We start from the raw sequence: 12,534 nt of genomic DNA, 5'->3' as shown, positions 1-12,534 counted from the left end.
GGTAAAAGGGTGGATAAATTCGTTATGTTTATTGGGGATACGAGCTACTTTAGTTATAGAGCCGAGCGTGTCCCATTTCCTTTTCTTTTGTGAGGGCGGACTGCTTCCATGTCCAAACATAAAATTACACCACATTGGAATATTCAAGAGATTGCAAAATACCTTCCATGCTATGAATTCGTATTGTATAATTTTGAGAAAACGCAGGTTCTCAGATTCAGAATGATATAAAAATTCTATACATTCGCATCATCTCATCCTTTTACAGTCCATATATCGCACACAATGCTACCATTTGCATTCCAGGGCTCTGTTCATAACAGTCATTAATTGTGGAAAAATCCACGTTGAAGATCGTTCTACCACAACCCTCTCCCGCTCAAAATTGGTTATTTTATCGCTTTAAAGAGCATTGTTAACCTCAAGCATCATTGCTCAGTCACATCCACTGTAACCGACGTGCAACATAGCTGCCACCCCCAATTACCCCGGTTACTCCCGTGAACACAATAAGTGTCCCATAACCACTACCGTAACCATAGCCCGCTTGGCCTTTCCAAGGCATGTTCTTAAGAAGTGCTTCACTCAAAGGACCCGAGACAATATTACCAATGCCTCTGCCCGCGGATAGCCAGGCTAAAACCATGGTTGAATCAGCTGAGGCCTTTTTCTCAACAATGTCGCGCATGATTCCCGGCCAAGTGCTTGTATATGATCCCGCGAAGAGTCCATAGACCACCGCGAAAACGGGGAGGGGGGCCAGCGATACAGAAAATCCCCACAGGAGGAATACTCCCAGACTTGATCCGATCGTGGAAAGTAAAATGCACGTGGTAACATCCCACTTGTCAATAATAGCCCCCATCACCACGCATCCTATCACAGATGCGACATTCAAAAGAATAACTGCTAGTGCATCCATGCTCGTTCGAGCGCCTATGGCGCGGGCGTAGCTTGGGAGGTAAATAGATGGCAGAAAGAAGCCCAGGGCCTCAATGATATTGCATATCTCGAACAGAGCAAAGGTCCAGCTGAACACGAAACGCAGGCTGGTGGGAGGCGATCTGGGACGCTGGGAAACCGGCACACGAGGTTTGACGAAGTAGACTAGTGGGGCCGTGAACACAAAGAGCGCAACCGCGAAGGCTCGGAGGGCAACCCGGAAACCGAAACGGTCAAGCAAACTTTCCATCACAATCGGAAGGATAACGCCGCCTAGTCCCGTCCCTGCCCACATAACACCGAATGCAAGGCCTTTGCGTTTGTCGAACCAGTCCTCCATCAGAAGAATGCAGGGGGAATACGCAATGCTCCCACCCAGCGCGTAGAAGACACCCTGCGTAACAATCAGATGCGTAACGGTCGTGGCAAAGGAGCTCATGGCCATGGCAAAGCACATCAGCAAGACACCAATGGCACAGCCAGCCCGCTGATACTTGGGCCACCGCCTGTATACGGCGAAAACAATGGGCAAGTCAAGGTACATAATTCCCTAAGGGCGACCAAATCAGTCGTTCCACTTACAGAATATGCCGCTGGAAGCCGTTATCTCGAAAACGAAACAAAAAGGGTTGAAAGTGGGAAAGGATGGATCATGTTTCTCACCATGGCGCAGGTCCCGATTACAGCAATGTTCCCGGAGTCCTTGAACATGTCAAGCGAGCTATAGTAGGCTTGGAAAACTCCATATGTGAAGGCAAATCCCCATACCAGGGCCTCCATGAAAAAGCAGGCAGCCAGGAACAACCAGGCATCTTTTCCACGATCAATAAGTGCAGTTTGCGTTGCCTCGTTGGCTTGCAATGGACCAGTTTCCACACCTTTCTCCTCGAGGTTTTCCGACGTATCTCTTCTATTCTGCAACGCCACCATGATATGAAAAAGGTATCACGAATGACCTAAAGCAATGTACTGTACATTCCCGCAGTCAAAAATTTAAAGAGATGTAAAAGATGGCAGTCTCGTGGAATGCTAGAGAAAGAAGCAAGGGAAATATGAGTCACTTATGGCAATGCGAGAATGGACATTCATCTTTGACTGGTTTTCCAATTGTTTCTTTTGCTTCTAGCTTTGTCTGGTAAAGTTGGGCGGGGCGGGGGTGTCAAAGGGCGTGTTTTACTTTTCCAGAACTTTCGTCAACTAGCCAAAGGGAACGTTCCTATGAGTTAGCGGAGCAGGCTTTATCATCTCGCTATCCAATCTGGCGCTGATATTCAAGAAGTCTAGATTTCTCCCACACGAGTCAACGCTGCAAGAGGATGATCTCAGGGACACCATGGGCTTATTGCGAGAACCTGGCACCCGAATAATAGCTCCCGTTACGAGGCTATGTGCGTTTACCCTGTGTCAAGACCAATGTGTCGTCTTGCAAAAAGGCATTATGTACTCCGTACAGAGTTCTCTGTGATGGTGTTATAATTATAAACTGGTTCCTCCGTTCAATCGACAACGTACGTTGGGACAAGCGAAGAAGCGTCTAGCACGCGCTAATCGCGCTAATTTTGTCGTGACTTCTACAAATCAACCAGCGGCAGGACTAGGTGTGTAACTTATCCATGATTCATAATAATAATAATAATAATAATAATAATAATAATAATAATAATAATAATAATATACTATTACCTTTTTGTTCAACTAACTGGAATCAGGCACACAAATCTCCGATTTCTTAGATCTTCTTACGCGCCATTATGCGAAGCCAAAGTCGCGCGGCTCACTGAGTATTCAGTCGTTCTTGTTATGTACCCCCCACTTCCACCCGGCCGCAAGATCTGTCTTTGCTCCTCATCCATGCTTCCGCCATTGGTTGGTGATGATCGGCTCACATCTTTCATGACATATGTGGTTCGATGAACGTCGTCGTCGTCGTCGCCAAGATCATAACCCATTGAAGCCTGCCGTTTGCTGCGAGAGCTTTGCTCCCCGTAACGCTTTCTTCCAGAGTATCCCCCGCCATACGTATGGGTATTAGATGGTGTCGAAAGACCACTCATGACACCGAACTTTCGCAGCATTTTCTCAAACGTTGATTTCAGAGGTGGTAGTGATGCAGCAAAGAGACCAGCATTGAATTCGGCTCTATGTGAAGATCAGGTATGTCCTTAAATAAGAGGAGTAGGGACAACACTCACTTCACCCAGAGTGTCAAATTCACGGCCGCATATGTCGGATCTTGAGTGTTTAGAATTGCGGATAGCTCGGTAGCTTTCGCGATTGCACATGCAGTGGCACTACGCAGATGTCAGTCAAGGGCTACGGTCAGTTGGTAAGCAAAACCCATGTGGCCTCACGTTAAACCGATCATAAAAACACCCCGCAGTGCCCATTTATTGTATCGGGAAACCCTGACTTTGGAAAGGTATACGAGGGGCCCAATCGAGAAGGCCAAGTCCGTGACAATATTGCCAGCTTGATATTATCAGTAATAGCACAGATGGATCGTCTCAATGCTTATTTACTCACTGGTCTGGAGGTATGACATGACTAACGAGACCTTTCGAGGCCAGCAAGTCCCCGGGAGCGTTGGGTCTTTATTCCACGCTTTTTCGATAGGCTTGCAGCCTGCGAAAGTGGTAGGGAAAACAGTCAAGTTTACGATTAGACTGATCACAATGCACGCAATAATACCAAAATTGAAAAACTTGCTCAAGTTGAGCCGAAGCAGTGAACTGCCAATTCCAACTTTCAAGAGGGCCATAGCAACACCATTGCAAAAAATCGCAAAGGTCGAATATTTCATGCACTGAACCACGTCGGCTATGTCGAGCGTCAGGAACGGCTTCCCACTCCCATACAAAACACCGGCAATCGTTAAGCCTTGACCCGCAAGACCTGCTAGCTATCATGCTATCAGTTCACATTTCTCCTAATCGTAGGGTTCCTGAGAGCGTACCATTGCAAAACAGATGAGAAAGTCATCCCATCCAAAAGGTCTAGTAGCGGCATATCGGGCCCAGAATCGAGCAAGGACAAACACAGTTCCAAAGACAGTCAAAAAGCATGACACTCCCATTAACTCAGGCCCACGGTCCCGTAGTGCGGTCGGCCCTGGAGCATCCATACTTGACAGTGAAGCTCGAATTTTCCTATTTCATTGGAGGGTCGATTGATCTCATCAGTTCAAAAGATCAGATTTCTCCTGAAGGGCAGATCGGATCAGAAGATCAGTGGGGAGGATTTCTCGGGTCGATGATCACAAGAATTAGGATTATTAGCGGGCGAACCACACATAATGAACTGTCTAATCCAAAAAATGGAGCTGGAAAAATCGCCTGCTCTATGTAGTGCGAAATAATCGACACATTCCCCATGTGGACTCCACGAGGCTAATAGCCTCTTCGCTTGGCCTCAAAGAGGAGGAACTGCTTGGATTATTCGGGATGGAAGCATTTTAGTAACTGGGGGCAATTCCACTAAAGTCGGAGGTAATGCAACCTTTGGCCCTCAGGAGTCAGGACTTGCCCCTGGTCAAACCCCTTCCACCAAGCCCGCCCAGGACCACAAGGATGGGTTTGGTGGGTTTTGTCAGGTTAATAGGAAGAGAAAGGCGAAAAAATGGCAAGCTTGCATATTTTGGCTGAGGATTGACATCGCGGTTCTCTGATATCTTTGCTCTCAATGGGGAGGCTGGACTTTGCTAGATGAGAGGCTCCCAGAATGCTCCGGTCAGAAATAACAAACTTCACAGCAACTAAATGGCTTAGGCTATAATTAAAGAGCGCCAGGAGCCCAATAATTCTTCACAAATTGTCCGAAATCAGTGGGCCAATCGAAATGTGAACTAAACTTAATAGTGCCAGCCTCTCCCTTTTGAGTTTCCCCATTCTAAGATCAGGGTCAAACCTTCTGAAGAAGAACATTGGTTTCGCCAATTGACAACATGCCCGCTTCAGTGCTCCAGGTGCGCCACCCAGGGACTCGGGGAGGAAGCATTGAAGCTTCGTTTGTCCAAGGAAGCAAGGGTCGATTTTCGAAACCTCCCTCAAGAATCTCCATGGATTTGGCCGAACTCCCGACCGCCAGCAAGTGCGTGGCGCAGCCTACGCTGGAAGTGCCGAACGGCCTTGGAACTTGGATGTGAAACAGGATCGTGGTTGGCCGGACTCTTGTCGATGTAAACAGTGGGGGGAGTCGGAAAAAATTGCCCAAAGCTTGACACGCATGCAAACACATCCAACTAGAAGCCGCCGCTGTCTCCGTGTTTAGGTCATGATATCAGGAGGCCCCAAAAAGAATCCCACTCTTTATCATCGGCACTGGATCATCGGGTATGTGCGGATGCTTTTCGGTCCCACACATGTTATGATTCGCCGCGTCTGATTCGACACCTACGCCGCGTATTATTCCTGCGAGAGAGTGGAGGTGTTCAAATGGCACTAACCTTTTTTTTTATGAACTCTATCGGTATGGCTGGCATTCAAAGCGGGAGGCTTGTTTCTTGTTTCTTTAAACAGCGTGCAGGGGCTATTCCTTGTCACCCATAAAAGAAAGTCAAGACTCGCTGAGGTCCCAAATTGGGAATCAACAATCATATCATGGCTGCTGAGTGTTCTCTGCAAAGAACAGAATAATCAGTCACAGGGAGAACATTCTCACCATCCGGTCCGGTTGCTCACAACATTGTTATTGTAGTTCTTACTCCAAAGCTTGTGAAGCGACCGTGCGAACAACTTCGAGGGTTGTGATTGGCTTCTCTGGTGGTTCACCAGCTTCACCAAGTGGACGGCAGGGACATAATAAAAAATGCGCTGCTTTTTAGCTTCACCACAGTGGAGCAGAAACTGCCAGCTTTTCGCACATTCATCTCGGAGAGAATCAGGACTTTCCTTTTACAGTCATAGTCATAGGAGGTCTATGACACCAGGGTAGGTAGGCTGATTGATACCTCGGCTTCCCCTCCTCAGATCTCGCCCCTTTTTTCCCCTTGACTTCGCACTTGGCACGAGGACGCTAGATACTGCGTTCGTCATCCTAGGGCTGCATTATTATTCAAGCTGCAAATCTCACTTCACACTGTTCGCAGTGGGCTAAGTAGTGATCAGGAAGGGCTGGACAAGAGGGTCAACTGGAGCTAAGTGGCCGGTTGCGCCTGTTCATTCGCCGCATAATGATCAATTTTCCGAATTATATCTTCTTGGGCGTCAAACTTCCCGAGAGGACGAACATCCTGTCCATCCGCCAACCGAAAGTTTCGTGATCTCGGCATTATTGTTTTAATAATATGCATAGGTTCATTCAGTGGAAGGTCGAAAGAAAGCCTTTGGTTTTTTTTAGCGCATGCCTCGCGCGGCATCGATTTTCTCTTCAAATCCCATTGGTTCTACTAGCCGCGCTAAGATGATAGTTATTAGTCTATTTATTTTCTTTTTTCATGCCTTGGCAGCTGCTCTCATTGAAACAATAGCGGACCGAGGTGAAAAGCTGAACGGGTTCTATATCCCTTTCGCACGGCGTGCACTCTTCACAACGCTGAACAAATTGTCAGCAGCTACCATCAGGAGCTCGAAACGGATTCTCCACATCCCCTGATCTTTCGGAGCTAAATTATGCCCAGTTCAAGATTACCTGGATAAAATACAAACTGGATTATTTGGAGACCGATTTTACTATGTAGTCTTGATCGCCCCAGACAGACCGTGTGTTATATGGCTTGGGTTACATGGAGCTTTTGAGCGGGCCTCCCCGGCACGAGCTGGGTGAGAAATAATTGCTCGCCGACTTCTTTGTCCCATTTTTTGTTTTTGCATAAAAGTCCCATGCGAGCCCATCTCCATTTCGATGAAGGAGATACCATAGAGTCGCGAGGAATGGAAGATCAAAAATAGGGGCACGCTCCAAGCAAACCAAAAAGAACTGGCGCCTTCTCACCTGGTCAACTGTTCCGAGTCAAAATATCCCTTACTCAACCCAATTTCTCCAAAACCCTTTCGGGCCCCAGCCAGGTCGGGGTGGCCGTAACCGAGCGGCGGGGAGGAACTCTCGCCAGGCCCAGACCAGCGGAAAAGCATTCAGTGAGGTGGCATCGGGCTCCTCCGTCAGATATGAAGAGGGGCTTTTTAGACATCCCCCTTTTCCTGTGGAGTTCAACGAGTCATGACCGTCAGTCTCCCGTTGGCTTGGTGCGATCCAGCCTTTCTCACATGCAGAACAAATCAAAATACAACTAAAATAGTGCTTTATATAAGGGCAGTAGAAGGGACACATCCGTGGAAGTATGGTTGCCAGCTCGCCCAAGATTTCTTTCGAGGGAAAGAGAGAAGAAAGGGGAAAAGCCTGAATTTCATCACTCAGCCGATTCCACCCTTTGGCTAGTTATAATTAAACTGTCCAGAACACTCAAACCTGATGTGTACCCTGATCAAAAAGTCGATTCCTTTTCTCAAAATTTTAATCATGAAATCTTCAAGTTTTAGAAAACGAATTCAAAATCAACGGGTTTCTACAGAGTGTATTATTCTCAACTCAGCAGTTTCTGACCGTTTAACCTGCTAACTGGTACGCAAGCAGGAAATTAAAATGGTACCTCTTGATGCTGTATGACAGCTCTCGTGGCCCGATTATTATTTCCAGATTAACAAACTACTCCTCTGAGAATCTACCTGAGATAGGACTTTATGTCGCTACACTACCCGTCAGGGCCCTCACTGATCAGCGATCATCCCTTACCATTGAATATTAACAAGATGTCTAAAAAGCCGGTGAAAAAAAAATACTCGCTCGTATCTTCTTCAACTGTAATTGGGATAAAAGTTAAAACCTACCCCCACCCCTGACTGATCCCCCTCCGACCATTTACTGTGTAATTGGAGCTAAATGACGACGAAGAAAAAGACGCATGAAAATATCGGTGAGCGGTGGTGGCATATAGATCTAAGAAGGCAAGCAGAATTGCAACCCTCCAGCACCAACCTCCTCCTCCCCTCTCCCCCAAAAGCAAGAAGACATAACTACCTCAATAATATGATATTCTCCGTCCGTTCAGTGATATATCTAGGAGTTGAGAAGAGACCGAACCTCGCTCACTTAGAGTTTCGTATGTTCGTCCCTACTTTAGTTACCGTTAGTTACCCTGGATGCGCCCTGACCTGTCAGTTAAACATTTATGGACGGTGGAGCCAGTGCAGTGAGTGAGCCAGTGCGCAGAGGCAATAATAATAATAATGGTTCAATCCGAACCCCTCCCTCTCTACAAAACGGCTTCTGCCCACGTTCCGTTGGCCAAGGTAGATTCCAATCAACAGCGCTCTCGCGGCTAACCCCTCCGCCCTCACTACCGAGAACGCAAGGCCCCCTTTCCCCTGCTTGTTGCCTCATGGCTTACGGATACTATGAGGCCTTGCAGAACGCCCGGGGGATCGGCAACGGCGGTAACTGGACAGTTTCTGTCCCTGAACGAGCAAGCCAACCCGCAAAATCAGCATTCTGGTTTCGTGGATTGGATGCTCTGTTCGCTTGTCGAATGGCGCTTGTACCTCACTAACTTCCACACCCTCATATCCCACGTGTCGTTGGAGTTAGCGGGTGGGCCCAGCTTGGGTGGGTGTGCATAGAAGTCAGCGGGAAAAGAGGTCCGACCTCCTCATATAGGTATCCCATCATTCTTAGCTCATTTGTTCTTATATGAATAGAGCATGTATCCCCGTTGTTCTGCATTCTTTTTGTCGATCAGTTCAGTCACTCATTCGGTTTCTTTTCTGTAAGCCTCCATTTCTTTTTTAAAAAAATTATTTGTTTTTGAATGGTCTAGAACCATGTTACTCTCGTTTCGCCCCTCGGGGAGTGCTTGTGCTCTTTGGTGCGCTCTCCTCCTCTTCACATCGTTCGCTACCTCAGCAGTTTTGGTCAATGACAATGACAAACGGACACTTCGTGACCCTAACGCGTTTGACTACATCATTGTTGGAGGCGGTTTGACCGGTCTTGTTGCCGCGCATCGATTGTCGGAGAATCTGTTTGGTTAGTACATCTTCCTGTATTCTTTCGTTGCCTTTCCTTTCTTCTCGATTCCAATGTGAGCGAATGAGGAATAATTTCTTTGTGACCCGCGATACATTATAAATGTGCGTGGAAACTAACTTGCATTCCGTGTAGTATCTGTGCTGGTCCTTGAATATGGCGTTATTGACCGAAGCAACAAGACGCTTATTCCCTACCTTGCCACCTCTCTAAATATCCCAGCCATGTTCGATATCAGAACGGCTCCGGAGCCAGGCCTTGAAGGTAACACCTATGCAGTCAGGGCTGGATCAGTTGCCGGTGGTGGATCGACCGTCAATGGTACGTAGATCTTTGTGTTGAGAAAGTAAAACAATGATTTTTGCACAAGCAACTTACGCTGTTTCTAGGTATGGCATATGACAGAGCATCGGTTGCCGACTATGACTCCTGGGAAGAGCTTGGAAACCGCGGCTGGGGATGGAAGGGCATGTTTCCGTATTTCAGGAAGAGTGCGGATTTCACCCCTCCGCCAAAGGCGATCGTCGATAAATACCAATACACATATGACGAGACTGCTTACGGTCACTTCAGCCCTTTGCAAGTTACGCTCCCTCACTGGCAGGCTCCCGACCAGTATAAGATGGCGGATGCCTTCACCGAGCTTGGAGTCGAGCACCTCCAGGAACATGCCAAGGGGAACGCAATTGGTCAATTCTGGGCTCCTGCTACCATTGATGCCAAAACCATGACTAGATCCTCGTCATTGACAGCATACTATGACAAAGCCAGCTGGCGTCCAAATCTCAAAATGCTTACTAAGCACCAAGTCACTCAGCTAACATTTGATGGGGACTCCACGACGGTTACAGGCGTGAAGGCTATCAACAGAAAGACGAATGCCGAAGTGACCTTCCGCGCGAGAAAAGAGGTTGTTATGGCTGCGGGTGCTCTTCACACCCCTCAGATCCTCCAATTGAGTGGTATTGGGCCTAAGAGTGTTGTGGAAGCTGCCGGGATCAAGTCCAGAGTCGACTTGCCAGCAGTTGGAAGCAACTTGCAGGATCATCCCGTCGCGTACTTGAACTGGAAAGTTACTAACAGCTTCCCGGAGCCAAACATCATGGCGATCAACGAGACTTTCGCTGCTGCGGCGTTGGAAGAATATCAGAACCATAGAACTGGTCCTTACACCAAGTGCCAGTCTAACACAATTGCATTCCTCTCCCTGTCCATGATCACCAATAACACTGAGGATCTGATCAATGACCTGAAATCGCAAGTAGCCTCCAATTACCTGCCCGATTCGTACACTAGCGATCTGATTGCTGGATACGAAGCTCAGCGAACCATCCTGGCCAGGCAGCTTGGAGATGGTTCTGTCTCTGCTCTCGAGTTCCCATTTAGTGGTTCAGGAATGGTGCCCAATTCGATTCAGAAGCCTCTTAGCCGTGGAACCGTGTATCTCAACCCTACAAACCCCCATGGGGAACCTATCGTCACGTAAGTTTAACCATCTAGTAAACTAAGAAGCAAGTCACGGAAGACATCACCTGGAATTTTAATATTGACTATAATTTCAAACCAGATACCACGCCTTCACAAACCCCTTCGATCGTGCCCAGATTGCCACCTTCATTAAATTCACTCGCCGCTACTTCAAGACAAATGCTCTTGCCGATATGCAGCCCCAGGAGGTCTCACCAGGCGAAGACGCCCAAACTGAAGATCAAATCATCGCGAAGCTCATTGCGGGAGGCCCTCTCTCACTCTCCCCGTCTTTCGCGCATCCCAGCAGCAGTTGCCCGATGATGCCCAAGGAGAAGGGCGGCTGTGTCGGTGCTGACCTGCAGGTGTATGGAACGAAGAGGCTGAGTATCATCGATGCTTCGATCATTCCAATCATTCCCAGTGCGCATCTGCAGGCGACTATGTATGCTATTGCTGAAAAGGCCTCAGATATCATCAAGTGGAGAGGCTTGTGGCAATGGGGGTGATTGTGGCCGTCTTTTTGCCCATCATAATGTGGAGGCTGTTTAGGTGTAGATTCGGGCGTGTATATATTCCATAATTCTAGACGTTATTCTCTCCAATCACAGGAATACTAGATAATCAGCATCGCTCTGCTTTTCACCGCTTACTTCCTCTTCCTCGCTCTTTTCGTGACGATGCCTCAGAAAACCTCCAATTCACATTCGATTCCCCTGCTCATCTCATGTGTGGGGGGCTGGCGAAGGCGGAGGTGAGCCTCTTGCGATCCACTAGTGATTCAGTATCAAAAGAAATAAGTGAAGGAAATTGGCATTCCCTTCTTGTAAATCCTAGGAGTCGACCCCGCATCCTCCTTTCTCCTCTCCATCCCTCGCCTAGGTTAGATAGCCAGAGTGCGACTGAAATCTGTACGTAACGCGTCGAAAAGCTCGCGACTGCAGTAGCTCCTAATAAAATTCCGAGTAAACCAATCAGTAGTAATCGTCCTTTTTGCAAGCTCTGCCCCTGAAAAAAGACGGAATCGGAAAACAAAATATGCTGTCTTATCAAGAATGCATTAGCTTGTTGACTCTGCCCATATGAAATATTTGACTTTTTTTTTAAGGGCTGGGGTTAAGCGTTTGAGATCGCGGGGAGTGTCCGATTCGGTGCTTATTGGCATGGATATGTGTATCCATGGATGCTTGGGATGGCCTTGTGTATATTGACAGCTGTTGTCTAAGCCCAAATGCCCCAACTGTGTCCAATGCATCAAGGCATCCTCGAAACCAAACCCACCACAACCCCCTCAACAAGAATAATAGCATAAAAGCAAAGAGCAAAACAATCCCATCCCATCCCATCCCATCTCGCTTTTACACTTAACCCTCATCTAGTCCTCGCCCCAAAGAAATGCAGACAAGCAACGCGCGTAATCAAACATCTCGCAGCTTCGGTGCAGTTAACGTTACACCGGCCGCGGCCATACTATTTCTCCGAAAGCTGACCCGGCCCGCCGCTACGGCTATTTTGCAAGGGTAGCGCCTGTACCTAACTACGGGAGTGGTGGTGAAGGTGCTGTCCTTTCACGCGCTTGGCGGCTAATCTGTGGATCCGATGAGGTCATGGGCGCGCTTGTCTGTTTTTGTTCCGGTTGGTTGTTCGGTGGGAGGGATGGATGTTACGGAGAGGAATGATTGAGTCTGATGGAACCTTTGCATTCTAGAATTGGGTTTTTATGTAGAAGGCAATGGAGATATTCATTTATAATTTATATACTCCGCTAGGGAGGGAGGTTGTTTTGAAGGTGAGAATCAAGAGCGATGGGGTGAAGATATATACATATATATTATGGACACTGTTGAGATATTACACCCGGAACAGAAAAGGAGGTTGCAACACGTTAATAACCCTCCGTTCCAAAGAGGCCATCAATCATATATATATATATATATATATCAATCCTTAGAAATAAATAAAAATCAGAAGCCGCCATATTCCAACCAGGTTGTGCTTTCACTTTTTGGATCCAGGAGAAAGCTCAAACACCCAACACTCCCACAGACACAGCATCAATATTTTCCCACACACCCCCGAACCTGCATATTAACAAGAAGTATCCACGAA

At 47.5% G+C, this 12,534-nt stretch overlaps 4 protein-coding genes across 5 annotated transcripts; 2 read left to right on the top strand and 2 right to left on the bottom strand.

Annotated features, from left to right (window-relative positions):
- Window positions 1-7: 7 nt before the first annotated feature.
- BDCG_05858 (MFS monocarboxylate transporter) lies at window positions 8-2,183 on the bottom strand. Its single transcript, XM_045421555.1, has 2 exons — window positions 1,606-2,183; window positions 8-1,492 (listed from the first exon to the last, which is right to left on the bottom strand). Exons 1-2 carry the CDS (start codon window positions 1,870-1,872, stop codon window positions 440-442), a joined length of 1,320 nt encoding a protein of 439 aa, XP_045277416.1. The 5' UTR covers window positions 1,873-2,183; the 3' UTR covers window positions 8-439.
- A 347-nt stretch (window positions 2,184-2,530) lies between these two features.
- On the bottom strand, window positions 2,531-5,063 carry BDCG_05857 (uncharacterized protein). The gene is made up of 5 exons (XM_045421554.1): window positions 3,896-5,063; window positions 3,466-3,841; window positions 3,294-3,411; window positions 3,135-3,233; window positions 2,531-3,081 (listed from the first exon to the last, which is right to left on the bottom strand). The coding sequence occupies exons 1-5, from the start codon at window positions 4,061-4,063 to the stop codon at window positions 2,682-2,684; spliced, it is 1,161 nt and encodes a 386-aa protein (XP_045277415.1). The 5' UTR covers window positions 4,064-5,063; the 3' UTR covers window positions 2,531-2,681.
- On the top strand, window positions 4,883-5,083 carry BDCG_05856 (uncharacterized protein; the record flags this gene model as incomplete). The annotated part of the gene is made up of 1 exon (XM_045421553.1): window positions 4,883-5,083. One exon carries the CDS (start codon window positions 4,883-4,885, stop codon window positions 5,081-5,083), a length of 201 nt encoding a protein of 66 aa, XP_045277414.1.
- A 2,612-nt stretch (window positions 5,084-7,695) lies between these two features.
- BDCG_05855 lies at window positions 7,696-11,068 on the top strand. Of its 2 annotated transcripts, XM_045421552.1 has the most exons (5): window positions 7,696-7,880; window positions 8,057-8,589; window positions 9,094-9,279; window positions 9,348-10,440; window positions 10,526-11,052. In XM_045421552.1, the coding sequence occupies exons 3-5, from the start codon at window positions 9,183-9,185 to the stop codon at window positions 10,932-10,934; spliced, it is 1,599 nt and encodes a 532-aa protein (XP_045281429.1). In that variant the 5' UTR covers window positions 7,696-7,880; window positions 8,057-8,589; window positions 9,094-9,182; the 3' UTR covers window positions 10,935-11,052. The 2 variants fall into 2 exon arrangements, with proteins under 2 accessions (XP_045281429.1, XP_045281428.1); XM_045421551.1 differs by lacking the exons at window positions 7,696-7,880; window positions 8,057-8,589 and adding an exon at window positions 8,672-8,958 and having other exon boundaries at window positions 10,526-11,068.
- Window positions 11,069-12,534: the final 1,466 nt, after the last annotated feature.

Source organism: Blastomyces dermatitidis (assembly GCF_000003525.1).
Source record: "Blastomyces dermatitidis ER-3 genomic scaffold supercont1.6, whole genome shotgun sequence".
Lineage (NCBI taxonomy): Eukaryota > Fungi > Ascomycota > Eurotiomycetes > Onygenales > Ajellomycetaceae > Blastomyces > Blastomyces dermatitidis.
Note: the sequence above shows the minus strand (reverse complement) of the source record. Positions and strands in the feature narration are given on the sequence as shown.

What these genes read in the sequence shown, in the direction of transcription:
- BDCG_05858 (XM_045421555.1), bottom strand. Translation starts at nt 1,872, where the DNA reads ATGGTGGCGTTGCAGAATAGAAGAGATACGTCGGAAAACCTCGAGGAG. An exon ending in TAATCGGGACCTGCGCCATG is followed by an intron (nt 1,493 to 1,605) that starts GTGAGAAACATG and finishes GGTCGCCCTTAG; the next exon opens with GGAATTATGTACCTTGACTT.
- BDCG_05857 (XM_045421554.1), bottom strand. Translation starts at nt 4,063, where the DNA reads ATGGATGCTCCAGGGCCGACCGCACTACGGGACCGTGGGCCTGAGTTA. An exon ending in TTCTCATCTGTTTTGCAATG is followed by an intron (nt 3,842 to 3,895) that starts GTACGCTCTCAG and finishes ATAGCATGATAG; the next exon opens with CTAGCAGGTCTTGCGGGTCA. An exon ending in CATGTCATACCTCCAGACCA is followed by an intron (nt 3,412 to 3,465) that starts GTGAGTAAATAA and finishes GATAATATCAAG; the next exon opens with CTGGCAATATTGTCACGGAC.
- BDCG_05855 (XM_045421551.1), top strand. Translation starts at nt 8,754, where the DNA reads ATGTTACTCTCGTTTCGCCCCTCGGGGAGTGCTTGTGCTCTTTGGTGC. An exon ending in ATTGTCGGAGAATCTGTTTG is followed by an intron (nt 8,959 to 9,093) that starts GTTAGTACATCT and finishes CATTCCGTGTAG; the next exon opens with TATCTGTGCTGGTCCTTGAA. An exon ending in TGGTGGATCGACCGTCAATG is followed by an intron (nt 9,280 to 9,347) that starts GTACGTAGATCT and finishes CGCTGTTTCTAG; the next exon opens with GTATGGCATATGACAGAGCA.